At 40.1% G+C, this 27,609-nt stretch overlaps 1 protein-coding gene across 7 annotated transcripts in view; it reads left to right on the top strand.

The window, feature by feature from the left end:
- MAP7 (microtubule associated protein 7) overlaps window positions 1–27,609 on the top strand; it is a 154,079-nt gene that overhangs the window by 7,864 nt on the left and 118,606 nt on the right. For 3 of the 7 annotated variants that reach the window (XM_019732720.2, XM_019732719.2, XM_019732714.2), the window contains exon 1: window positions 11,834–12,139. The exons of 2 other annotated variants lie outside the window; for them this stretch is intronic. In XM_019732720.2, coding sequence (XP_019588279.2) covers window positions 12,007–12,139 — 133 coding nt within the window. In that variant the 5' untranslated portion in view covers window positions 11,834–12,006. Of the gene's footprint in view, window positions 1–11,455; window positions 11,648–11,833; window positions 12,140–27,609 lie in introns of those variants that run through there. 2 more of the 7 variants (XM_019732715.2, XM_019732716.2) reach the window with 2 other exon arrangements.

Genomic DNA, 27,609 nt, shown 5'->3' with positions numbered 1-27,609 from the left:
ACTTGCGTCCTTGTGCGGGGAGCGGGAGCTGAGACCCTGCATTACACGCTGTAGACCAGCCCTGTTTCCTCTGTCTGTAAACACCTGGCACTAGGATGACCTTCTCCTTGATTCTCTCCCTTCTGTCTTCCTGCATGATCTGAGGCTGATACCCTTTGGGCTAATCTTTCCGTCCCCTCTCTTTTTTCTCATCAGTAGATGTTACTCTACCTAAGGCTCCTTCTGTTAACTTCTGCTCTTTTCATTTTGCATTTTTGCTCAGCAGTATTTTTGGCTTTGGACATCACCTCAAATTAATATCTCTGGCTTTACAAGTCAAAACTTCTAGAGGCACTTGTGAGTTGCATTTGTGTGTGCTTGTGAGGTGTTGTGGTGCAATCAGTTGTGACTTGAAGCTTTTCCAGCGTGGGCTTACCTCTGGTAGAACTGATGTCCTATTTTCTCCTCCTTGCAGCTGGTGTTGGCATAGACACAAAATCCAGGACAAAAATCAAAAGAGCAGTAGGGGATATTGAATGGGACTGGTCCCTAAGGAAGAGGATGAATATCTTTTTTTTTGTTTTTGTTTTTCTTCTCAAGATTATACTGAAACTAAGCACATGTGAACCATACGGTTATATGCTCATGTAAATAAAAAGTTGTATCCACATGCTTTGTAAAGTGATTTTGCATAAGTCCTAGGCAGAGTATTAGGATCTAACACAGAACTAGAAGAGATGGCGCTACAGTAGCAAGAAAGCATTAAAATACATTGAGAAATGGGGAATGGAGCCATATTTAATCTCAGAGACCTATGAGAGAGTATATACCTTTGAATAGAACACCCCATAATCTTATAATCCAGTGAAACCTCACAGGGAAGAACACTAGTTTGCCATTCCAGATTGAATCCGTGGTGGTCCAGCTGCACCTATAGTAGTTGGCTTTGAGAATGTCATTCCATTTATTTACAAACTGATCAGGTCTGACATTTGGCTGCTGTGCTACTCACTAAAAAGAGCCTGGAGAAAAAATGGTCCCAATCATCAACCAACTTGTGCAACACAAATCTAAAGAATATACTGTGTTTCCCCCAAAATAAGACCAGGTCTCATATTCATTCTTGCTCCAAAAGACACATTAGGGCTTATGTTCAGGGTATGTCATCCCGAAAAATCATGAGAGGGCTTATTTTCCAGTTAGGTCTTATTATCGGGGAAACATGGTACATGATTGGAGGCATATGTCATTGTGAAAGCATTGGAGGATTCAGTAAGGCATCTACGAAAGAATGTAAGACTTCAAGATGGTTTTTGGAGAGAGAAGAGCACAGGATGTCAGAAGAAAAGAGCGAAAAACTAAATCTGGTTACTGGCTCACAAATATGCCTGTAGCCACTCTTAAAATATGAAAATTTATATCATTTTTCAGTAAAAGAATAATATATTAAAAATAAGATAGTATTGTATATAATAATACACTTCACACTAGCATAAACCCAGGCATATGGAGTTCAGACACCTGGGAACTGGGCATTCGGAACCAGTTGTGAAGTGTACAATGACTTTTTGCTTTACAAAGCACATTATTGTTTTCTATTATAGATGTACCTATCTGGAAACATGTTCATGGAACAATTTGCAATGTTGCAATTATTTTTAAAACAAACATCTTTTGGTTGTACAAACCTCCCTCTTTTTGTTTGTAAACAGCAAGAACAAGGTATTTTTCCAGTGAGCTATATAAAGCCTGGCTCTGGGCTCTGACGTGGATGCTGCTTGTTTTAAGGGTTTCAGGGCAAGTCTCTTCCTCAATGCCTGTGTGGAAACCGGAACCAGGCAGTACTATCCCCAGTCAAAAAACTGAGCAGGGAGATTTTTATTATGATTTTGATTTCTCCACTGCAGTATTGTATGTGTCTACAACAACAGGTTTTCCCTCAATAACACTTCATTGGTTTTGACTAATGACACAGGTTTTTTTTGTTTGTTTTTAATACATCAGAGATTTTAGTGCCTTTAACAATGGACGTGTAGCAATTTTGCCTTATGATAAAAAGCAGAATGGTCCATTTGTGGTGTTTTAGGACGTTTGCCAAAGGGCTCCTCTTGTCATTGTAATTCTTCCCTAGTTGCCTATTTCAAATTCACATGCTTTTTAAGGCAAAGGCTTAAAAACATGTATATGAAAGGGTTATAGAGATGAGGTTTGGGGCAGCCTAGATATACTTACCAACCTGTTCATCCTTCTGAGATGTTATTTCTTTCTATATAGAGCTTCCTAAAATCTCAATGGTGCAAGATCAGGCAAGACTAAAAGAAGATGTATTAAAAAATCTTACTGGGTTGCTAGTAGTATCTAGTTCTTGGAAATTAAAGCTTCATATCTTTTTTAAAAAGCAGTTATTGATTTATTAAGAATCTTTTTGGCTTAGCAGTTGCAAATTTCAAAAGCTTCTGATTTATTTAATTAATCCTAAGTGTATCTGTCTCTTATCTGTATAATTTAGCTTCAGGCTATTGGTGTTCTTTTTGGTTGGTTGCTGACAATTACAGTGGAAGTGTTACTCCTTTTCAGTGTGGTCCTGAACTGAATGAAAATTACCAAACCTCAAACTTACCCACTATGGTTATATAATTTGGCATATCTATTAGGCACTTCCTTCCTCTAGGTTGACTTCATAGCTATGCCAGAGAATTGTATATAGTCTTTTTTTTTTTTTCCAGAGTTGGCTCTAGTCAACAAATGAACCAATAACTATATAAAGTTTTCATACCTCAAACCTTCATACACATTTTATTTTCTCTTGAAAAATGTCTTACTTGACCCCCACCCACATCCACATACCTACATACTTTAGTTTCTTCTAATTGAGTGGGGTTAGTTTACAACAACAGGAAGATTTTTTTTTTTTTAATCTTCATATCTGTACTTTCTAAACCATTTAATGTTAAGACAACCAGATGGCTTGGTTCTTATAATGGTAAAAGGATTTATTTGATAATGCTTTGAAGCTGACCATTATTGGATTCTCAATGAGAGATCATTAGTGAAAATAAAGGGGGATTTAATAGGTCTACTCTGAGATGTTCTGACCCCAATTTCTGAATATTATTTTAACAGGGTATTGAAATATTGGGAAATGATTTTAGTAAGTAGTATTCAGTGATGAATATGGTCATTGACCTGTAGAACTTAGATTTTTGAGTGGCATGTTTTCATTTGCAGCATTCTGATTTCGGTGTGGGAATGAAGTATCCATATCTCTCTGGGTCACTGACTGTGGTGGTTCATTTTATGTCAACTTGGCTATGTGACAGTGCCCAGTTTGTTTTTCCAAACACTAGTTGCTGTATAGGTATTTTGCAGCTATGATTAACATTTATAATCAGTTGACTTTAAGGAGATAACCCTTGATAATAATATAGTTGATAGTCTTAAGAGCAAAAACTGAGGTTTCCCAGAAAAGAAAGAATTTTGCCTCAAGGCTGTAGCATAAACATTCTGCTTGAGTTTTCAGCCTTCCTTACAAATTTTGGACTTGCCACCCTCCATAGTCACAGCAGCCATTATTCCTTAAAATAAATCTCTCTCTATATATAAAATGTATGAATTTTTCTCCAGAGAAACTGAACCAAAAAGCTATTGGAGAACCCTGACTGATACATTGACTCACAAAAAGAAAATGAAGGGTTTTTCCCCCAGAACTATGCAAAACATTTTAATTAGTTTTCAAGTGATAAAATGTTTAAAATTAATTCAATCTAATTTTTAAGGTAGAAACAGAGGATATTAAACCTTCATAAATTGAAAAAAATCTTAATTGCTGTCAGTTTTAATTTCAGGGAGTTTTAGGAAAAAGAATTGGGAACAACAGCAAAGTATCAAAGTGTAGGATTGGGGAGAAGTCTCAGTATATTCCAAAATGCGTTGTTCTTCACCTGTCCCATTCTTTACTGGCCGAAAGATTTAGGGCTGTCACTCTCCTTAACATGTCCGTAAGGTGATAAACTGAGTCGGTTTACTATTCTTCAGTATTGCGTTTCACTGACAAGCCTTAACTCTCATCTCTCAAGTCACGTAGCCATAGTGGTTCCATCCATAAAATATCGTGTCATTGAGGGAAAACCTGCAATGTCTTATTCATCTTTATCTTCCCTTCCCTAGAGTTCTTAACATAGTTGGTTTTGGTTTTCATTAAGTTGCAGGTAGGTGAGAGAGTGAGGGAAGTCTGTAAGTGGCAGGTGCAGAAATTATAGTGTGGCCCTCTTCTAACCAGGATACCCAGAGAAGCTTCCATTGTTTTTGTTATTTAGCTTTAAGTCTCAAACCTCTGGGGGCATCAGTCTAATGAGGAAAACCATACAACTGCAAAGCTGCCTACAGATGGAGCCATATGAGGTCTAAGAACTTGCACAGGTAAACAGTGACAACAGGGGAAGGGCTGTCTGAATCTCTCTTGGCCTTTTTCCCTCTGCCTGACTGTTTTCTCTTGGACGTATAGCTGAGGGTTTCCATTTTCATCAGGTCATGGAATCGCAGGATCAGAAGAGACTCTAGAGATCTAAAAATCCAACCTGCACACTTGCATTAATCGAACACATCATCCCCGATCAATGTATATGTGTAGCTATCTTCCATGGTGGCAAGCACTGCTTACTACATTCTGCTAACTTCCAGCCAGCAGTCCTAGGGCTTCCGGAACTACAGGCAAAGTAGAAACCTTTCCATATGTTAACCTTTAATTCAGTTATTTTATTCTTCAGCGTCTTGTCTTATTTCCTCCAGAGGAAAATGCCCCTTCTTTCAAATCATCCTCCTGTTCTGTGTGGCCTAGAATCTTGATAAGTCCCACGCTGCTCTCTTCTGAATGTGTTCTAATTTATCACCCATTTGAAATAGCTAGCTCAGACCCCGTGATCTGAGGACCAGAAAGTACAGAAGGCTCATTCCCCTTATTCAACATCCTGGATGTCTGCTGATACCGCCAACCACCCCATGATGCTTTTAGGATTTTTACTGCCTCATCACACCAACAAAGTGTAGTGAGCTTACTATCGAAGGACCTTTCTTCCTGTGTCTGCTGAAGTTCTGATAGGTATTCATTTTGTATCCGTACAGTTTCACTTTTTTAATATAAGAAGAGGTGTTCGTATGTACAGCTATTAAATTAATCGTTTTAGCTATTGCCCATTATTTCGATCTGTTGAGATCATTTTGGACCTGATACTTGCCATCTCTCAGCTTTGGTTTTTCTACAAATATAAAACCCTTGTTCTCATCTAACTCTTTAATAAACACATGAGCCACCTTTCCTTTCCAGTGCCCATGTCTCTCGCTTCCCCGGACTATATTGCAGGAACTTAAGAACTTGGTATCCACACTCACCCCCTTGATATAAGTCTCCCACACTGCCAGAGGGTGCCTGGCAAGATAACACATGAGCAATTCTTGTATTCCTGCCTTTGCCATCTATCCCCACAGCCGCCACTTGAGATCCCTTTTCCCCACCTGGACAAAGCTGTTATATAACTGGTTTTTTTTAAGTCTCACCCTTTCTCCCTTTCAACCTATCTTATGCCAGCTGCCCAACTGGTCTGTTTGGGTCACATATTTAGTCATCAGCACCCCTTAATAGCTCCCCTTGCTTTGTTTCTTGGGAGAACATTATCATTTGGCTGCTGCCTACTCTCTGATGTCACTCTCGAAAGCACTTCTTACATCCTTGACCTGATTTTACCACTGCTAAGCAAGGCAAGGGGCCACCCTTCCTTCCTTCCTTCCTTCCTTCCTTCCTTCCTTCCTTCCCTCCCTCCCTCCCTCCCTCCCTCCCTCCCTCCCTCCCTTCTGTTCTGTTCTGTTCTGTTCTGTTCTTTCCTTCTTTCTTTCTTTCTTATGGTGTGGCTCGAAAATAAAACTAAACACGTAACTGCTCACAGACCAATGATAAGTTAGATAACTTTTAGAAACTCATTCCTAGACATCTGCCTGATTCTTCTGTTGAACCCAGTGATTGATTTCTTTGCCTCATTTTAAATCTGTAAAATTGGATTTCCAACCTATTAAGGTAGTTATGAAGGAGGGGACTTTCAGTGCACATTTTAACTTTTGTCAAAGAATTCAGAAGTTCCTGTCATGTACATTAACAAACTATTATCAATGAGAATAATGAACAGGAGGGCCAGAGGCATTCTAATGTATTTACTGAGTTAAAGTTTAATATAGCATTTTATAATATTTGCAACTCGGCTAGTGATACCTAATGCTTAGGAAAGGGTTTAAGAGAAAGCTTAGTATTCATATCTTACGTTCAGATAAATGAACCCTCGGGGTTTTAAATTTGTTGATGGTGGAGCAGACGTGGGAGAATGGATTCTACTGGTGCTGCAAAGTGTTCCCTTGCAGCGAAGACTTACAGAAATGTTATAAAAGGCACGTAGGAACCTAGTACTTCCTGGTTGATGGCTGTCACCACTACTATAGTAGTATTTACTGTTTTTCTTACATGCCTGTTAACAAAAGGCGGTAAACTAAAGATCAAAGCAAACCTGCCTTTTCATTTTTCTTTCAAAGGAGCAGTCTTTCTTCGTGCAGTGTTTCTTTGTCCAGCAGCCTATTGGAAGCTCTGCATAATGCTGCAAGATGGCAGAGTGTTGCGTTTTTCTTGCCCCAGAAGCCATCAGGAAGTGGCACCATTCTAGGAAACTGAGAGAACCCTTAAACTTTAAGAATGGGAATAGGAAACAACCAGCTGGGACCCTTTGTTTGATTCCACGTCAAGCTGCTCTGGCTTTGTCATTTTCAAACCACATGAGGGTTTTTTTAAGTTGCATTAACGTGGATTTCTAAGACTCTTGCCACAAGTAAATTGTAGCTGACCTTGGGGAGATGCAGGAAATATTTAAAAGGTTACTGAAGTCCAGTAGTTTTGAAGACTTAATCATCTCCTCTAATGTAGAAATGTGGAAAAACATTTTCGCACTTCTGGGCTCCACAGAAAAGTAACATATATGTATGTATAACCGTAATTTCCAGGGACTGGTCATTCAATCCAGCAGTGATAATTTGTTTTCAACTACAGTCCTTAATTAGTACTACTCAGGCTCTTTTCCATTTCAGCAATGTTTTCGTAAAGCTCACTATGCTTTTACAAAAGAAAATCTAGGTCTGTTTCTCACTGGTGAAGCAGACTTCTCTTTGCAAGAGGATGTTCTTGGGATCACTCATGGGCTATGCTACTTTCCAATTTTATAGCTACAACACGATCTTAGGAAGCCTAACTGTGAACAGAAGCCTGAAGGTGTGTGTGTGTGAGTGTGTGTGTGTGTGTGCCTGCGTGTGTTTAGTCATTTACATAATTCTGTGACAGCTGGTCCCAGTCATGCGCTCACTTCCCCTGCAGATCAGCAAGTTTGACGCTGTTTTGTACTCACCCATCTCACAGGTTCGAGCTAGGCCAGAGGTGCCCGGCAGCCAGAGATGATGGACAGGCATAAATTTATTGTGTATTAAGGGAAGGGCTTGAGGTGGGGGGGGGGTGGGAATAGCCTTTGCACAAGAGCCTGTTGGCCTGTTTCATTCATAGTGGTGATGAGTAGTACCATTTTCACCTATGATTGTGAGTACATTTTATGATTATACTGCAAACATTTTTTTCTCTGTATAAAGAGTCTAGTTGTAAAATCTACCCTTTTGCACTAGGAAGTGTCTCATTTCTCTCAAATTTGTACAAAGGCTCCATTAATACATCAATTTATTTTTACAATTTAAACAAAACAAATGCAAAACCGAATTGACTCTTGGAAGCCTGCATATACCAGTTCCATGGGGCCTGATTTCAGATTCTGTATCTGCAGGTGACATGCAAGGTCAGTTGCACCATATCGAATTAGAAACACTTATTAGTGCTGGGAAACAGTAGAAGAATTCAGAGTGGTATTCCTTTTACTTCTGGAGATATTTACATGTAAGTCCTGACCATCCACCTTTCCATTTATGCTTCCGTTTTGGGTTAGCGCGTAAAAGAGAAAAGACCCCATGTCTCTATAGGAGTCAAGCCACGGTATTCTGGAATTATATAAGATTTAAACCCTGTATCCATTAGACTGGGTTTGAGCTTTTAGGAAACTAATCTCAAATGTTTTAGGTAAAAAATATGTACTTTATGGGAAGAAAAAAATCCATCCTTTATTATGATGATTTGATTTGGACTGTTTGCTTCCCCGTGACTGGTCACAGCTGTGACTGGCTCACAGCTAGTTGGTGGTGGAGTCAGGATTTACAAGGCTGCAGGACAAAAGCATCTTGGTTTTAGAGCAAGTGGGCCTGGGTTTAATCTTGACTCAGTGACCTAACTAGCCATGTGACTTTAACTTCTCTAAGCCTCAGTTTCCTGATCTGTCAGGCTATTGTAACTAACAAAGGTATCATATCTAATGCACCTAGCACATCTAACATAAAGTTGCAAATGTTCCCAGATGATGGGCCATTATTATAGTCCTTTATTTGACCCCACACTGCCACATGGGTTGTATGGTGGTGGCAACTTTTGGCCTCCTTTCATTTCCCCTAATAAATGCTTTTAAGTATAACTATTCTTAAAAAAAGAGAAAAAAAAACAAAAAACATTTTGGTGATTTTTTTCATTTTTTGTTACAAATCTAAATTTTCCATGAGACATCTCAGGCTAGAGTGTGACAAATCCCAGCTTTGTCGTTGAGGGGTATTCCACTGAAGTTAAGAGGAGGAAAACTATGGCTGGGCTCATTTCCAGTTCTCTGTGTCCCAAAGGGCCTGTGATCTCTCTCCTGGTACCTTCATTCTGCTGGTTACCTTGAGTGCAGCCACAGACTTAAGGAGGGCTCCTTTGTAAGATTCGTAATCTTATCTGGACAAGATTTTGCTCTGTTACATTTTTCCCGTACAACTTTTGAGGCCATCCTTGAAAGTAACGGAATGGACATCTTCTACAGAAATCATCTGAGTTTCAGCGCCCACATTGGTTTTAAAAAGCCACTCTTAGGAAGGTTTTCATTTTCCTCCTAGGCCACCTCCTAAATGTTGTCATCTCTCTCTTTTTTTTTATTTGGAAGATAGATGAAGAGATCCCTTTTTCTTTAACGTTACCTCTTTTAGTAATACTTTTGTTAAACTCAGCAGAGATGATCAGAAGCTGTTAGCTTTATTTGAGTGAGGAACATTTTTGAATGAAATTTGTCGTTTGCTTGAGACATAGATTTTCACTTTCTCTATGGAAAGTGAAGTTTCAACTGTGTGTGTGTGTGTGTGTGTGTGTGTGTGTGTGTGTGTGTGTGTGTGTTACCAGTATAAATACTAACCTGACTCTGGAAGTAGAAGAAAGAAACCAAAGTATATTTGAAAATATTTTCATTTCACAAATATGTATGTGTAGGATGTTGGGCTTATATTTATTGATCATCTGATTAAAGAAAAATAGGAAATTAAAAAATCATATTTAATTCAGAAAAAAAGGGTATACGAAAACAGAATGAATTATGGAAGTACATTAACCAATTTGTAGCCACTGTTTATTTCTTAAACAATAAGATCTTGAATGTTTGAGTCATAGATCTTCCCTTTCCTTCTCTCTCCACATCTTGCCATCTCCATAGAAGCTAGAGAATGGGATCTAGGTTCTAAATTATGTAGGCCAAATATGTGTCATAAGGCGAGCCCTGGACTAGGAAGAAGAAGATCTAAATTTTCACTATAGACCTGCTGCCAACTAACATTTGACCTGTGCAAAGAATTTCAATTCATGGGCCTCGGTTTCCTTACATGTGAAAAGACACTCATTGAGAAGCTTTCTCAGACCCATTGAGCTCCAAAAATCTATTTATTTTATTGTAAATACCGTGTTTTCCCGAAAATAAGACCTAGCCAGACCATCAGCTCTAAGGCATCTTTTGGAGCAAAAATTAATATAAAACCTGGTCTTATTTTAATATAAGACCAGGTATAATATAATATAATATAATATAATATAATATAATATAATATAATATAATATAGTAATACCAGGTCTTTTCGGGGAAACATGCTATGTATCTCATGCTTTAATGTGATTTTAAGTAAACTCCATATCTGAAATTTCCTGCATTTCTCCAAACAATAGCTCTAAACACCTGTTAACCTAATTAAATCCCTCAGCCTTTGAAGGAATTTTTTTATTTTTTTAAGCACGCTTTTACTAACCGTTTAGTACATTTGCAGCACTGGGCAGGGCAGCAGGAGTAGATTAAAAAAATAGAGGTATTCCTTGAAGGAGTTGCTAGCTAAACTGGAAACACCTTGAAAATAATTACAGAGCAAAAATGGACTAGTTACAACAAATGTATTATAAAATATAATAAAAGCAGCTGATATTTATTAAGCACTTCTTACTGCTAGCACTACACTCATTTAATCCTTGCCCCTAATCCAATAAAGTAAATGATGTCGTCACCTCAGTTTTACAAAGAAAAACCTATGTACCAAGAGAAAAGTGAATTGTTCAAAGTTACCCTTCCACGCAGAGGATTTAGAAAGGATGTGTTTCTTGCCTTGCCTTTGGGTGCCTTCCTGGATCAGTAGGTTTAACTATTAAGAAAAAGTTAAGAGAACAGTCTGGGTGGGAAAATTACTTTGGACTTTCTCAGCAGACTTGAATTTGATTAAAAGGCAAAAACAAATATTTTCTTAATTTGGTGGTTAGAATCTTTTAATGTCATTTGTTGTAAGTTTAATTTTTTTTCAGACACAGCATTAATTTTGGAAGCCTAGAAATGAAGAATTTTAAAATGAGAAAGCTTTTTATTTTAGGAGCAAACAATAATCACATGATTGCGTGCTTTGGAAAAAACAGTTCAAAACAGGACTCAAATTGGGTCAAGTGTTGAGAATTGCACAGCACTGCTGGTAGTGACTCTTCCAAAGCACCGGGAGTTGGGGGGGTGGGGGTGGGGTTGCTGGATATAATCGAGACAGATTTTTGTTTCCCTTAGGAAGATTACAGTGTCTCATTTGTATCTACTTGCCTTGTAGAAGGTGTATCCCAAATTGTGGTCTCTGTGAGAGACCTTCCTCTGCCTGTCTTCACTGGAGGGTCTTGGGTACATGGCCATGCTGGTCCTTGGGACAGGTGTGGCCAAACCTGTGTTTATACAGACTCGGGGGTTGTAAGAATGTTTGGAAAGCTGGGGTGTGTTACTCCGAGCAGAGTGAGCTGTGGAGGTACCAGTCATGCCTTCATTCATCCAGGGACTTGCAAATACTGTTACAATGGCAACCCTGGCCTTCTTGTCTTGAGCCCTTTTCTCCATACTGGGGAGTCTGCTGCTGCTTGTGCAGGCAAAACTCCGTTTCTCCTCCCATCCTGCCGTTCCTGCGGCTAAGAGGAAGAGGGAGCTGCCCAGCTGGCTGCCTCGCCTCACACTGTGACCCTCTGCTGGTGAGTTCCCAGGACCAGCCTCCCGGTGGCCTGCTGCTTCTCGCTTCTCAGCCCCTCTCCGCCCTGCCCGGGAGATGGAGCTGCTCCCAGCCCTCTTTGATTAGGACATGGCAGGGTTGTCAGGGTAACTGCTAACGGCAGTGTATTATATTTTCCCCTCTGTGCTGTGTGCTGAAGATTGTACTGTGCTGCAGCAGGAAGAAGCTGGGATCTGAACAGGTTAGGCAGTGGATGGAGGCATCTGAATCTGCGTGCCTTTAAAGTGTGTGTGTGTGTGTGTGTGTGCGTGCGTGCGTGTGTGCGTGCGCTCTGGCCAGCACATGTGCCTGTGGGGAGTCAGTGGGAGGGGGCTTGTGGGGGGGGGGGGTTGCTGCTAGGTGAGGGGGAACTGCAGGGCCTCAGTTGCCAAGTGGCTGGTAGTATCTGTCAGCTGTCTGCACACTGTTTACCCATAGGGGATCTATTACAAGTGCTCAAATGAACCGGCAGCTTAGAAACTAGCAGCTTCCTGGGAGCTGCAATTACATAAGCATATATTTTTAATATATAACAATAATTGAAAAACAAGTAGCAGCGGTATGCCTGGATCAGCCACAGCTCTCCGGCAAGAGAGACTGAAGAAGACCAATGCAAGGCCAATTCCCCTTGGTTTATTCACCATTAATGAGGAAGACGAACAGCAAAAGAATGGAAATTCCAGAAGACCGAAAGGTATGCATTAGCTCTACCCTTTGGTCAGAGCCAGCCCGTTTCCCATGCTGCCTATAGCACATTCTACAAACTGTGTTGGTGGTGCATGCTGTGTGGAGTGGCCTCCTGGCAAACTTTGCTGGTGGCATTTACACACTCTAGGCTGTGTGTGCGTGAAATGGAGAACAGATTTTGCAGATTTGGGAGGTTTGAGATCAGCTGCCTTTTTGACTTACGCTACTTTCTTGGCCAAGAGAGCTTTAATTTTCACGTGCTTACTAAAGCAGTTACCAAGGACTCTGTCCTCACCAAGAGGAGGAGATAATGAGTTACCAAGTTTTAAAGAAACATTTCCCCAGCTTCCTTAGGTTCATCAAGTGAGTTCTGTTTAATGAGGTGAGTTTCTCCTTGAAACAGATGAGTTCGAGAAAGGGACCTAAGAGTGCAGCCTTTGCTTGGGCACAGAGGGTCAAGATGATAGTCCCTTTCCTAGTCTGAAATGCCAAGAGCCTGGAGAGGAAAACAAACATGGAGTGTGACTGTAGTGGGGAGCGAGAGAGGACCATGAGGTTTCATAACTTCTGATGATAACTCTGCTCTTGAACATCGTATAGAGGTGGAAAGGTGCTGGGTACAGGAAGGACAGGTTTGCAACTTGTGCTGCTCTCATAATGGTGAAATGGAGCAGCAGCTTGCCCGGCGTCGCGAGTGCTCATGTATTGCATCATCTTTAGCTTCATCTCATTCCCTCCCAGGCTCCGAACTACCAGGGCTGAAATTATCAAAGACGGCAACATCATGCATTTTTGAAGAAGGGTGTTAAGGCCTGCATTTTAAATTTCCCAGTATCTTCATTCTTGCAACCCCTTCCCAAAAATAAATAAGCTGTTCTGTTAAGTTAATAGGTTATCAGTTTTGTTGTTTCTGGGTGCTGATTAAATTTTAGCTTGCATTCAAATTGTTCTTGGATATCAAATTTTCTTCTTTGTGGTACAGAGCAGTAGCATGGCAAAGTAACAAGCAGATATTTAAGCAATAGTAGAATGAGTATTTAAATAGAATCCAGTGTCTGACGGCTCTGGCTTTCTTTTTCCTGGGTCCTGAAAGAATTGCAGTTTGCTTTTATTAAATACAGAGGGTGGCAAAAAAAAAAAGTGTACACGTTTTAAGAAAGGAAAAAACTGTATTAAAATTGTGATACTCAATATATACCGATAACAAAAGATGAATACAAGTCATGTGTATATATATATTTTTGGCACCCCCGGTATAATTGAAACTCTAAACCCAAAAGTATATATTTTACATCATTTAAAAAAGACTGTATATTGAGAAGTTTTAATAAGTAGACTGTTAGTACTGTAGTTGATTTTTACTTTACTATCAGATGTGGCTTCTGTTTGAGGACCAGAGGACCTCAGGAGTCTAATGATGCTGTAAATCGAAGGTGACTTAGCTGATTCTTTCATTTGCGAATGAATTAGACAGTTGAACCAGAGTGTGCTCTTGATGAAAATGCAGTACTTTAAATTGTTAGAAGCAAATCATTTACCCTCTTGGCAAGAGGAATATTCACTTTCAAGTCTAGCTCTGTCCATCAGCAGAATAATAATGGACCTGTTTTGCGTAGGCACTGTCCAGTATGAAAACCATTAGCCACACGTGGCTAGGAGCATTTGAAATATGACTACTACAACTGAGAAAGTGATTTTTAAATTTTAATTCATTTTAGTTAATTGAACCTTAACTAGCCACATGTGGCTCGTGGGTACCTTCTTGGACAACATGGTTCTAGTCTATAGAGCTGGGACCTTCCGAATTTGCATCCTCCCCGCTTTGTCCATCCTTAATTGCTTCCTGGTGCCAGATATGGTCGGGTCCTGAAATGAGTGTGCCTATTAAAAAGGGCTTCGTGGAGCAGACAGCCTCTTCCCTGCAAAGCAGCACAGTAATGTGGATTTAGAGGCAATTTCATTTCTCTTTTTCCACTAAAATGTTATTGCCTGCTCTGAATAGGATTCTTACCAGTCACTAGTTGCCTCTACCATCTTTTACAACTTTTAATGGACTTCTGTTTTCTAAATTATTATTTTCAAATCATTATATTATAGAAAGATAATACACAGGTTATCTTTCATGAGTGACTAGTCAGATAAGCAATCAGAAACCTTGTTTTTTCTCTTCTGCCCTCTCCATGGTCTAATCAGCCAACCATGTCCAAACCTCATTTTCATGCTTAGAATGTTTGTTCTGTCATAACTAGGAATAAAGAAGCTTGCTCTCTAAATTCAGTAAGCTAAATGCTTCTGTTCAGGATTACCCTGGGTTAATGAGAAGTTAACCTCTTTCCAGGTACTGTCCTGTGGGGTAACCATCATAATGAACTCAGTAGGAATGAACATGTTGATTGCGATCTTGATTCCCACTGGTGGCTTCAGAATTAGCTGGTGGGGTGGGGTGGGGTGGGGTGAGACAGTAGGTTGGGTAGCTCATAAACTGGACCAATTCTTGAAGGAGAGATTGCTCTCCCATGTAATGAATAGGAATGTAAATGTTTTACGTGCCTTGCTGTTACTGACATGTGACATTTAGAGAGTAATTGGGAGTGAGGGGAGGCTTGTGCTTTTGCTCTTACATTTCAGAACCCAAGCCTCAGTGTAATGCTGACCTTAGGACTTAGGAGAGATTGTTTAGGGATTGCAGTGACTAAATATCCTTGGATATGTTTCAAGACAAACCTGCCTTATGGTGAATTTTGCTGAGCACAGTGTGATTATTAAATAATAAGACATTTTTCTCCCTAAACCAACATTTGTTAAATGCTCCGTCTTTGCAGATTACTCTGCTGGGGCATTGTGGAAGTGATGCAAAGATAACTGACATGGTTTCTGCCCTCAGAGTTTTTAACTGTCTAGTGGAAGAAGACAAGTATGTACAAATAATACAAGACTATAAATGAAATCAGGGGAAAGGCTGGTAATATGATGAAATGATCTATGCTCACATCCATGCCGTTCTCTAGACTGGAAGCTTCTTAAGGGCCAGGACCACTTCTCTTTATAAGTACTAAGTACTTTGCAGAGTGCATGGAACATGGTCAATAATGATTGAACCAGAGGTAAACTTAACATTCAAATACAATTTTCATAGGCTCTGAAGGTATTTCTAACATAGGAATTCTAAGAAATCTTGATACCATTAGATTTGTCCTCCTACAATAATTACTTTGAAGGAGACAGGACTCCATTTGGATGTGTCTGCTACATTACTCATATTACTCTCTACCACCCTGCATTTATCTAATTGTATATCAGGGATTCTACCATGTTCTGTTGTTTTCCATTATACAATTCATCGTTTTTGGTGGAAAAATGAATGTATACATTTATACAGTGGTATTGACTACTTTGTTAATATCTAAGTTAATGCCGTCTGTCCCTTTTGTTAGCTAATTGCAGGTTAGACTGTAAAGAAATAAAATTTCTCCTTGAGATTGGGACACAGTAGTTCTGAGAAACTGTGTTCTCCTCTCTCACCCTCTCCCTCCCTTTTTGTTAAAATGTGTATTTACAGAGTCTTCAGTGACTTTTCTTCTTTTGACTTATCCACTATAAAGGGAGAATTTCTGCCAGTTAAGGTTTCCAAATGAAATATAATCTACCATTTCACCAGTTATATTCCTCTTGGATAGGTGATGATCTAGCAACTGAAATGTCCTCTTTGTAAATCATGACTCTTTTTCTTTTCAAAGAGGCGTGTTATGTCAAGAAGTGTGAATGCCACTCTAGAATCATTCTCACACTTTTCGGTGTTTCTTTTCCTCTTTTGTTCTGTAAGACTTGATCTGTTGTCTGTTCCCAATGCCCTTGTTTGTGCCATTTTGGGACTAGGCAAAAGGTTTTAGCAGTAGAATTTTATATCTGGTGAAGCAAAAGTGTAGTTTAGGAGAACAATGCTATCAAAAATCCTTGTTATGAGGAGGAAATCTCAAAGTCAAATCGATTGGTGTAATTTCTATTTGCTAGAGAGACCATAAATATAATGTTTTATTCAAAGCTTTTATATAAAGATGATAAGAATAGGGGATGTCACGAATAAGGCTCGCGACATCTAATGTGTGGCTTGTACTCGCTAGATTTTTAAGTACCTATTGAGTGAGTGTAACTGTCTCCCAGACATTCTGTATTAGTAGAAGTAGAAATTACTATATGTACTACAGTGTACAAAGGGAACATTATTTAACCTGTACACAGACAATTTTTTTTGTGTAGTGAGGTACCATATATATAATGGAATTTGCTGGCTGGATAAAACTAAAAGGCTTAAAAATCGTGTTCCTGTTTTAAGAGCTATAATTGACGGGGCTGAAATAGCTGACTGCTCCAACCATAGGAACCAGAAACAAGGCTTTCATGAGAACTCTCCCAGCTGATAAATCTTGGGCATTATTTATTGGAAAGTTAAATTGAGTATCCATTTCCACTAACATCAGCATATCTCCAGGAGCAACTTTAAATTTAATTTCTTGTTACCAAAGATTTTCCAGGTGACCTGCAGACAGATACCTTGGCATTGTTTTTAGCAGAAACTAACACCTTCACAGCAACAAAGGTCGTTTTATTGAGAGTCCATTCTCCTAGCTTCTAGGTGTTTAGAAAAAGCCCAGTTTATGTTGGCCCCTCTATATGTAAGGTTATGCTCTAGATTTGCCAAAAAGACAAGACATACCCCCGTTATATTAATACCTCAGCTCCAGATGCAAAGGCCCAAAGTGTATCACAGATGGACCTAAAACATTGTGTTTGAAACACTTCCCAGAGCCCCACCGAATATTTTTGCTGACTATAAAATGCCAAGTTCTGTGTTTAGGCTATCTGCCCAGTGATGATTTTGTTAACTGAGAGAATTCTAATAGATTCTGTCTAGATTCCAAAGAATTTTCTGTGCCAGGTCCAGTGTGGAGTGTCAAATGAGAAAGGAGCTTAGGAGTATAGACCAAGGAAAATTACTTTCACAGTTTTGATCTTGCATGTATATGGTTCTTGGGTCTAGATTCTTCCTTAAATTAAAGATGCAGGCCTAATACAGTAGTGCCAGGATATTCGGTGGATTCAGTGGAATATGTCATCCTAAAACCATCATTGGGAACAACAGTGTAGGGGCTGGGGTCACCTCTGGACTCCTCATAGGGTAACTTTCAAGATCAGGAATAAAGTGCATTTGTCAAGGAGTGACATTGTGTGGGGGCAGAGGGGTGGAATCTCTGTCAGCCCCTTTTAAAACCTTCCCAAACAAGGTAGCACAAAATCAAAATAAAAATGCACCTTCAAAAGAAGTCTTCCCCCTTACAAGCAAATTGTTGCCTCTGGTCCCCTATACTACAGAACCATAGACATTCAGGAACGTCAGTTTACGTGGTGGGAAATGTTTGACTAGGTGGAGTAGTAGTGAGGGGCCACAGTCCAAGTTTGCCATGTTTGTTAGAAATTCAGACTAAGTTTGTGGTGAGAGACTACATGATGTGGCAGAAAAAGCACTGCATGTGGAAATAGGCAAGTGACTGTTATTTAACCTTTCCAAGTCTCAGGTTTCTCAGCTGTAATATGAGATTAATAAAATCATGTTCACAGGTGGTGGTGAGAGTTAGAGATAATATATAAGCACTTAGCACACTCTCTGGAAAATAATTGGGGCTCATTAAATGATAGTTATAAAAATGGTAATTTGTAATCAGATGTCCCACATTTTCTGGTAACTTCTTCCAACATGTTCTCTTTGTTCCAGCCCCTTAATCAGTCTGTTTATTATAGCGATATTTTCCCTGGTCTAATCTCACACCTTTTGTCTTAACTTGCTTATGAATGAAAATTTCCAGGAGGGCTGCCTCTAGTCTGAGGCCGTTTTAGTCCTTTCCCCACAATAGGCATGTGTGACTGGATCCTTGTCCTGTGTTTATTCACATGGATCAGATGTACTAGATGGCAGGTGGATTACTCATCGCAGTACCCTGTAATTTCGTCCTGTGAAGCAAGGGAAATACATTACATTATGTCAGATTACCTCACTTGTTATTTCAAATACGATTAAGGGACTGTGTGCCTTTTATTCCTGGGGATTAATGGAGAACGTCTGGCCATGTTCCTCTGCTGTCCTGGAAACCAATCAAAAGGATTTTTTTTTTCCCCTTAAATTTTGTACTTTTTGAGGTTTAGGGTTTTTTGTTTTATTTCTCGCTCTCTTTCTCCTTCTCTGTCCCTCTCTACTTCTCTCCCTCTCTCTTCCCCTCCATCTCTTCATCCCTCCTCTGTGTGTGTGTGTGTGTGTGTGTGTGTGTGTGTGTGCGTGTACTGCTTAATGGAAATGTCCGGGGCTTGGGGGTACAGGTTATAGGCACTCACATTTGGGGCTGCCAGTTTATTGGGGCCATTTTTCTTTTCTCATGCTATTTTTAGCACCAGGACTTCTTGTTTTAAACTGTCTTTTTCTCTATGGTGTTTCTTTCACTAGTCAGTCAGCAGTGAGTATTTGGACGCAGCCCCATGCGGCTGCCCCTGCTGTTTAATGTGGTTGCTGGTGGGTCTTTGTATCTTGAGGCCGAGCTCGTCCCTCTACCTGGTGTGTACTTTGGCTTCTTTTCCTCTCTCCGCTTCACAATACCTGGTCAACTTCTACTTGTCCTCCCATTTAAATATAATTTCCTTAAGAGTGTCCCCAGATCAGGCTAAGTCCCGTGTTCTAGGTTCTCAAAATAAGATCATGTACTTGTCTTTTCTTGCTCCAACCAAATTGTAGATTAAGTGTTTATTTCAGTGGTTGTTTAGTGTCTGTCTCCCCAATTAGACTAAACTCTGAGAGGGTGGTGTGGCTGTTTCACTCACACTGTGTCCTTAACACCTAATATAGGTCCTAGTACATAGTTGAGGCTCCCTAGATATTTGTTACCTGACCAATTAGAAATGACACACTGGCACTGCCAGCCAGAGAAAATGAGGGAGCACAGCTGCCCGGGACTTGGAACATCCCAGGGTCCAGGGCTTTGGTCTGAATCTGGCCACGGCCTGTAAATATCAGATCAGTCATCACCCTGCCTGGTGATAGGACAGTGACTTTTGTATCAAAGAGCTTTGTCCACTATCCTTCATGCAGAGATGACCTGTTGTTAGTTTTCTGTGAGGATGTTATGTCTGGGAGAGTCTGCAGATTCTCAGTGACTTACTTGGACCAAATTCCAGTGCCAAACCATTCCAGAAGCACCTTCTAAGCACCTGCTGGAGCTCATTATGAAATGTTCATTTTGAGTTTGTGGTATACACTCACTACGGCCATGTTTGAGGTATTATAAGCATTTACCTCCCTTTTGAACAATTGAAAATAACTATCAGGACTATAAACCGTAAGTTGTAAGCCAAGGGCAATTTACACTGGAAACAAATCCTCATTGATCTCAACTCTCCCGGAGCTCAGAGGAGTCGTGTCTCCCACTCCCGCCTGCTCCTTCGTGGATCAGGAAACATCTTGGAGAGAGAACCAGAGCTGCTGTGAACTCAGAGCCCAGTGTGTTCCTCGTCACGTTCCCTCTGGTCCCGCACCCATTCCAGCGCATCTCATTAAGTCACCCGCAGAAATTTCCTTTCATGCCTCTCTTTTATAGTACCATCTCTGCCTCAGTCTTTTTTTCAAGGCCCAGATAAACAGGTTCTTTGTAGGTGAACAGTTCCTGGTGCAAACATTTCGGTCAGCAGTGTGTCAAGATGCAAAGTAGCAACTGAGACTTTAGGATTCAAAAACTCAGCACTCTGGGTTTCCCCCCTCAGCTCGCTTCAGGAACCACGTTATCTTTTTATAAGTTTGTTATGTCTGATTCTTCTATGACACTACAGTAGAAATCCTTTTCCTAATTCTTAGTCGGTGGTGTTTATTATCCTATAGCTTCCCCTTACTCATCTAGCTGTTTAGAATACTGTTACATTAGCATGCGTTATGAATGGAACTCCAAACTGGCCACTTGGGTCAACACTTGCAATCCTCAATCAACTTTACAACATTTTCTCACAACCCGGTGACTTCAAAATCATCTTCACTCCACTGCCGCAAGTTGCAGCAACATTGACGTTTCCTTTGATACTACGTGGCCTTCAACTCTATTTAGCCAGCCAGCCAGCAGGGTAGGTCTCTGTTAGGACTTGTTATCACTGTTACCAAACCAAAGTCTGTGCCCGACTCTTTAAAAGGCAAAGACTTACAACGTCAGAGCTTGGAGTGAGGAAATGTTTATTGATCGAGAGGGCACCTACCGACAAGATTGGAGATCTAGTGGTGCCTCCAATCCATCTTGCTTGCTGGACCAGGCAATGGTTTTCAAGGAGCTAGGGGGATCAAGTATGCAAAAGTGCTGCTAAAAGAAGTATCCATTTCCTCCCTTGTGGCCCTGAGACTTAGAGTCCTTAGTTGGAGGACCTTGCAACTTGGCCATTTATGGAAAAAGGGTGTCAACACCAGATCTTCCTGGACAGTGGACCCTTGGCTTCTGAAAGGGTTCTGATCTTCAAGTTCTGGTTATGTCCTGCTCCTTTGCTTCTGCAGGAGGGGGGAGGCGGGGAATAAGACTTTGGTTCCAGGTACAGCTGGAGGCAAAAGTTCTCTGCTCTGCACATGCCGGAGCTGCATGACTCATGGTCTTGATCTGTTATCTCTGAAAAGCAACTCAGTATCTCATTAAATAGGACGGGACTCTTTTGAGCTGGTTCTGTGGTTACAACTCCACATATAATATCAGGAACTCAGAAATCCCCTATGCACAAACTTCAGATTCAGCCAACACTGATTTTTGTGTCCATCCCAGGTTGACAATGTTCTAAGTATTACCAGATAGGTGAGCTTATCCTCCGACCTGTACCATGGCTTCATCCCTTCCAAGCCCTTCACCCTCTGCATGACCCCTCGGCTGTGGAACCCTCTGTGTTCTCATAGTTATTATACCCTTCCAGCTCGCTTGTCCTTTTGACTAGCCTGGAACTCAGGTTGACCATTTCAACAATGTACTTGGAATGATGCCTGGGCCTTCCTTGTAGGCTCTGAGTATCCTTGCGTAGCCTTTTCTTTCTTCTTTAGGGCTTCTGAGTGTTGTTGTGAGAATGCTTGGATCTGTTCTATTTTCTTGTTCTGTCATCAGATGAGCCCTTACTGCTGCTGACCAGTTGTTTTTAGTCAAATCACATTGCATCTAGTTTTCACCCCGTCTCATCCATTCTACCTCACTCTTAGCTTCTAACTTTTTCTGCCACTTTGCTGTGACTGTTGAGGATGTAGTAAATCAACTTCTAGTCATAATTTACTGTCTTGAATAGAGGGAGAAAATAAGTAGAAAGATATATATATAGCCTGTATTTTTCTAAGTAAAACTCAGCGACAGGAAAGAGAAGAATGAGGGGCTTCGTTTTCATTTGATGTGATTTTGAAGGAGGAAGAGGGTAAGATTTAAAATGATTGTTGGCCACCAACATTGGATTTAACTAAATCAGAGCATCAAAGGATGATTACAGTTATGAGGCCAGTGACATGATTTTTGGTGAAGCATTATAGATAAGAGGAAAGCAAATCGAATGCTCCAGGAACCATCTGAGAGTTTCTTGATCATTTCTGGTGGATCATAGGTGCTTCATGAGTGAGTTAATATAATTACTGTTCTATATCTTATTACTTCGAGAGAACAAAGTTAAAGATGAGGCCAGACTACTTCTAGGTGAGGTGTTAAAAAGTACAGCTTTGGTGTTTCTTGAATTCCTTTCTCCTGACCGTCCTGTCACAATCGTTACAGTGGGACCTACTTAGTCATTCCCCCTGTCTGGGATTTGACTTCGTCCAAAATTAATCACTCTAGATAATACGAATGTGTGGCTGAATACGTGGTTATTTCCTTTTCTACCTAACGTATTTTATCTTAAAACTTCACTGCAATGTTTTAGATTGAAAGTTAAAACAGAAAAAAACGAGAAAACCATCCTGGGTTGTGATTGATGGTTCACCTCGTTAAATGCTATAACGATCCTGTTATAGCATTTAGCATTATCTGTTTCCTCCCGGTGGCCCTAAGACAGAGTTCATTCTTCTAAGCTGTTGACTGAAGAAGAGCAGACATCGTGTATGAAGCCTTTGCAAGTAAACATGGTTCACTATATAACTTAGGACAATTATAATGGCAGAATGTATGGATGCCAAAATTCAGCATGCTTGATCTCTGGTAAGTTAACAGATTGAGAAACGTCAATTTCCTTTTCCTGATGCTGGCGATCTCCTTCTTAGAATCACAGTGATGCTTTAGGACGGCTAATGATATGGCAGACCTTTGATAGTATAGCCCCTGGGGAAAACCAAGTTTTCTGACTGGTAAAATGAGTAAGTCAGGTTTCAATGTCATAGAAGGATCTCTGAAATTCAAAATCGAGGATTGTATGTCAAAGTAAATGTTGAATTGAGTCCACTCCTATCTGAGCAGTGTCACTATGGTCTCCTGGAGGTGGTGTGATGGAAGAATTAATAACTGGGCCTCTGGAGCCAGTTTTACCCCCTTCTAACTATAGGCTTCCGGCAAGATACTTAATATTTGTCTGTCTATTTGCCTGCTGTATAAGTCGGGGATAGTAACACCACCTATCACATAGGATTGTTAAGGATTACGTGGAGTAGTGTGAGAAGTGTGCTGGTAACTGCCTGGCACTAATAAGCTAGCATGTACGTACGTGGTAGTGAATGTAATCAGGAAAGTTTTCGTAGTTCAATGGCTTTATTGTAGCAGTTCCAAAAATCCCAGCATTTTTGTTAAGACTTCTAAATTTTAGAAGACTTGAAACCAGTGAAAGAACGTTGTACCTGCTCTCTGAGAGTCAAATAGTTAAAGATTGCTTTTCTTCTACATTGGACTTTTTATAACTTGAAAACAGTCTCACATGCCTAGTGATTGTATAATGATAGCAAATATTTTTGTTGAAACTCATTATCCTTGACAATTACTTTCATAATAGCATTGCGAGCCAAACAGCACTTTTATATCAGCTATACAAAAATAAACACACTCAAATGTGTTTGTAATTGTAACGTACCATTGTGCACTTTAGACAATATTCAGGAACGTACTACTTTATGACCTGATAACGCCACTCATTTTCACTTCACACATTGTTGTAAGATGATACAATTTTCTTGGTCTACTATTTTAGCCTTCATTTTGGCCTTTAAAAGGGGGTTAGTACGTATAATATTTTGAAAATAATTTTAAAAAAAACATAAGCAGAGACTTAACATAATAAATGCCTATATGCTGGGGGCCTAAACCATTTAAAAAATATTTAAATACTTTATATTAAATATATATAATATGTGTGGGAAATATAAATAAAATATTATGGCTAATGTCATAGTTTCCATAGTTTCCTCCCGTCGTCTTGTCTCTTTCTGTCCCTCCGTCTTTTCTCCTTCCCTGCAGACACCATGCACTCATCCTGTCAGTTTGTGCACTTTTACTACATGTAAATATCTACAAATAATATCATGGGTGTGTTTAAATTTATAGAAATTATACCATATTAATGTATCAGTTTGCCACTTTGTACTTTTCTCCTTAAGTTTTGAAATATCTATGCAAAGTGATCACTAGAGTTTATTTGTTTTAACTGCTGCCTAGAATTCTGTAATGTAACTTTGCCACACTTCCCTGACTGTTCCTCAATTGGTGGACAGAGTAGTTGGTTAGTGTTGTTTTGTTTTGCCTTGTTGCTCTTACAAATCGTGCTACCATCACCATTTATAAATTTCTCCTTGGATGTATCTGCAGGTTTCTCCATGTATATTCCTAGAAGTGATATGTGCATTTTCATATACCAAAGTACTTTCCAAAACTGTTTTATCAGCATAGTCCCACCTATAGTACATGAGGGACCACATTTCCCCATATCCTCGCTTAGACTGGATTTAGTAAGACTCGATTTTCACCAGTTGGATTGGTATGAAATGGCACTTGATTTTAATTAGCAAAATTGGACATCGGCTAATGTAGATTTTTTTATACTTTTTTTACTAGTATCAGGTGTACAAAGCAATATAAGAGTTAGACATTTACACCCCTTACAAAGCGATAACCACCCCTCAATCTAATGCCCCTCTGACATCTTATATAGCTGTTACTGTACCATTGAATGTATTCCCTATGCTGTACTCCACATCCCGTGATTTTTTAAAATAATGGTAAAACCCGCATCATTTAGATATTTTTTTCCCCTAGAGGAGGGCGGGAAAACTACTGCATCAATAATCTGGTTTAAAGCTCATTGTTCTTGGCAGGTATGTGGAGTCTCTGGGGGAAGAAACAGATGGTGCCACCACCATGCACAACTGAAGGGAGGGCAATTATCATCTCCTTTGACATGGCAGCTGGGTGTTTGAACCAGGGTTCAGATCACCCTTTTTGCACAATGCATCTAGATTATGGGCTTGAGCCTTTGGATTTTCTCTTATTACTTCTTCCTATTGGTCATTCAGCATCACTACTGTAAGGTTGCCAGAGACAAAGCAAAGTATATAAAAGTTAAGTTGGCTTTCTTGACAAAACAAATTATGCTAAGGTTTCTTTTAGGATGAAGAATGTAAGAGGAGCGGAGGGGAGAGGCAGTGTTTGGTGAAAGTTTCTGGGGAGAGCATGTTGAAAACTTTGCTTAAAATCAGATTTGGCAATTATTTGTGGCTTTCCATTATTCATTTAATCCTTGGTTGGGCCTGCTTAGCATTTGTAAAGTACAAACTCTGCAAATGCAAGGCATTAACATGAATAATTAAAAGGTAGGGAGTGAGCTAGACATGCCTGTAGGTTTTCTTTTATTATTGTGGAGGCTATTTTAGTAACAAGAGGAAGCTTAGATTTGTAGACTGCTAGTCTGGAGAATTCAATTATGCTCTCAGCTCAACCTCATGTCATGATACATTGTATGGGTGCCTTATTTTCCTGGCAAAAGAAAGTTTCTTTGCTGGGGGAAAAAAACAGTACTCTGTGTTTTCTATATCAATTATAAGGGCATAATCTGAATTCCTGGGAGGAGAGCTGTACTTAGCATAATCATATTAAATTAAATCTAATTATTATTATACTTATAATTTAAAACTACCTTGGTCTTCGCTCTAACTTATTGGTTCAGGACCCCTAGCCCCCACAAAATATCCCTCCCCCAATTTTGGGCATTTCCCAGGGAGTGTCTGATGTACTCACAAACGTGGCCACCTGCACTGGTGCCACCTCCGTCCATAAGGCACCTTCCCTGCTGGTGCTCTGCCGCGCACTGCTTCACCCCCTATTCTGTAAGGTAAGGTTTCCCAAACTGGTGTCCCATGGGTCCCACCTTATGCAGGATGTCGATGGGCATACCAACGAAAGAGTGATTCTAATTCAGATCAGTTTAGGAAATACATTTCTGTACTGTAAGACTTGTAAGGGCATTTAATATGCTATTGTGACTCACCAAAAAAGGAATTTAGTGGACTTATTTGACCAAGGAATAATTTTGTGTGGGATGTATGTGTGTCAGCTGCACCCACAGCATCCCTTTAGGAAATTCAGTAATGTGTGTTTGCACATGTGCAAAGCACCATTTGGGAAGTTCTTCATTTGCCACCCCGTGATACCAAAGCTGTGAGCTAGTCTGTTGCCAATGGATGAGTTAGATTGTTTTTAAATGGCGTCTGGTAGATTCTCTGACAAGCCCTGATGGATCTGAATTCCTCTTAAAGTCAAACTTGGACCCCGGCTACATAACAGAAGTCTATAAACCTAACATGGCTGCTGGTGAAAAATACACAAAGAAGCATTTCAGCCTCTTCTGGTTCTTGCCGTGGAAGCTGGAAGCAGATAGTACCTCAATGAATGCCAGACTCCGGTCCATGAAGCCATGGCTGCCTCAGGCCCTCTGAATTCGTGGGAAGGGTCTTTCTTTTTCTGCAGCCTCATGCATAGGCTGTGATCCTCCCTTCCTTCAGATATTCCAGTGAATAAAGAGGGAAAACTTGTGATGGGAACTTAGATGTTTCCACTGGAGCCTTGTCTGAGAGCTGCATGTGAGCAAGTCATAGTGGATTTCTTTATTTTCTATATTCTGGAAGGATGCATGCAATGACAGTTAAGTCATACTATGGTTTGATCATTCTGTAACTTATTGTTTGAAGTGTATATAATAAAAGACATTTGGGCAGAGAATTTAAATAAATAGCTGGGGTAAAATAAACGATATATAAGATTAAAGAGAAAGGAATGGAAAGGAAGGTCTGAAAAATTTTCGTTTCCAACTTGATAGTATTCAGTTATAACAGAAATGAGAACCCCCTCTATAAATGGAACATTTACCATGTGAGAGGCCCCGAGGGGCACTTTTCCATGTGTTCTCACTTGATTCTCATACATTCTCTTAAGGAACATATTTAACTCCTGTACACAGTAGAATACTGACGCTCCAGGGTTTAGTAACGCGCCAAAAATGACACAGCTAGCAGAGGGCGGGACACCTCTGGCAGACTCCAAGCCACCTGTTTGTTCTGCTCGCTGTAATAGGATCACAGAGCTAGAAAGTGCTAGAGTGTGATTAGAATCCGCGTCTGTGACTCCACAGTCCGTACTCTTAAATATGACTCTTGGTATTTGGCACCATTGTCCTATTCTATAGGAGTCTAGGTTTTGCTTTTTTCCTCCCCTTTGGAGCCTTTCAGTTATGTGTCTTTCAGATGCACGTTCTTCTCCTAAGTTCTAGGCAAGCTCCTGGTCAGAAGTCTTTGAGTAAGACACCAGCTTATGTAATCAGTACAGCAAGTCCTCACTTCATATCATCAATAGGTTCTTGGAAACTGCAAGTTTAAGTGAAATGATACATAATGAAACCAATTTTACCATAGGCTAATTGATATAAACAAGACTAAACTTCCTACGGCATACTTTTGAGCACAAACTCACACCAAACTTGTAAATAAAGGCCTAAAACACTTCTAATAGTAAACATTGAAATAAATGTGAGCGATCCATAAGTTTAAGAAAGATTAATAAAAACAGGTAAGATAATTAATTACTTTCCAGCAACTTATTGCAAGTCCAGGAAGACCCTCCAAAGGTCACTTGTGTGTTTCTGAGCTTCCGGGAGGTATGACATGGAAACCAGCCCGAGGGTTACTTACCACACCTGAAAGTCTTCAATGCCTCCTGCTGTGCCATCACCAAACAGCCAAGCTGTCATTTCATGTCCAAGGAAAGAGGCTGAAGGGCTGAAAATATTAGGCCAGGCCTAAAGGAAATACAGCTTCTCAACATAAAACTGGCATTCAAATTCTACTAAACATTACTGAATCAGTTAACTGTTGCTGTGTAACAATCCACGTTAAAACTTAATGGCTTCAGGTATACAGTGCAGTGGTCAGGCACCTACACTGTCTGTGAAGTGGTCTCCCTAATAAGACAAGTGTCCATC

This window comes from Rhinolophus sinicus, linkage group LG05 (assembly GCF_036562045.2).
Source record: "Rhinolophus sinicus isolate RSC01 linkage group LG05, ASM3656204v1, whole genome shotgun sequence".
Lineage (NCBI taxonomy): Eukaryota > Metazoa > Chordata > Mammalia > Chiroptera > Rhinolophidae > Rhinolophus > Rhinolophus sinicus.
Note: the sequence above shows the minus strand (reverse complement) of the source record. Positions and strands in the feature narration are given on the sequence as shown.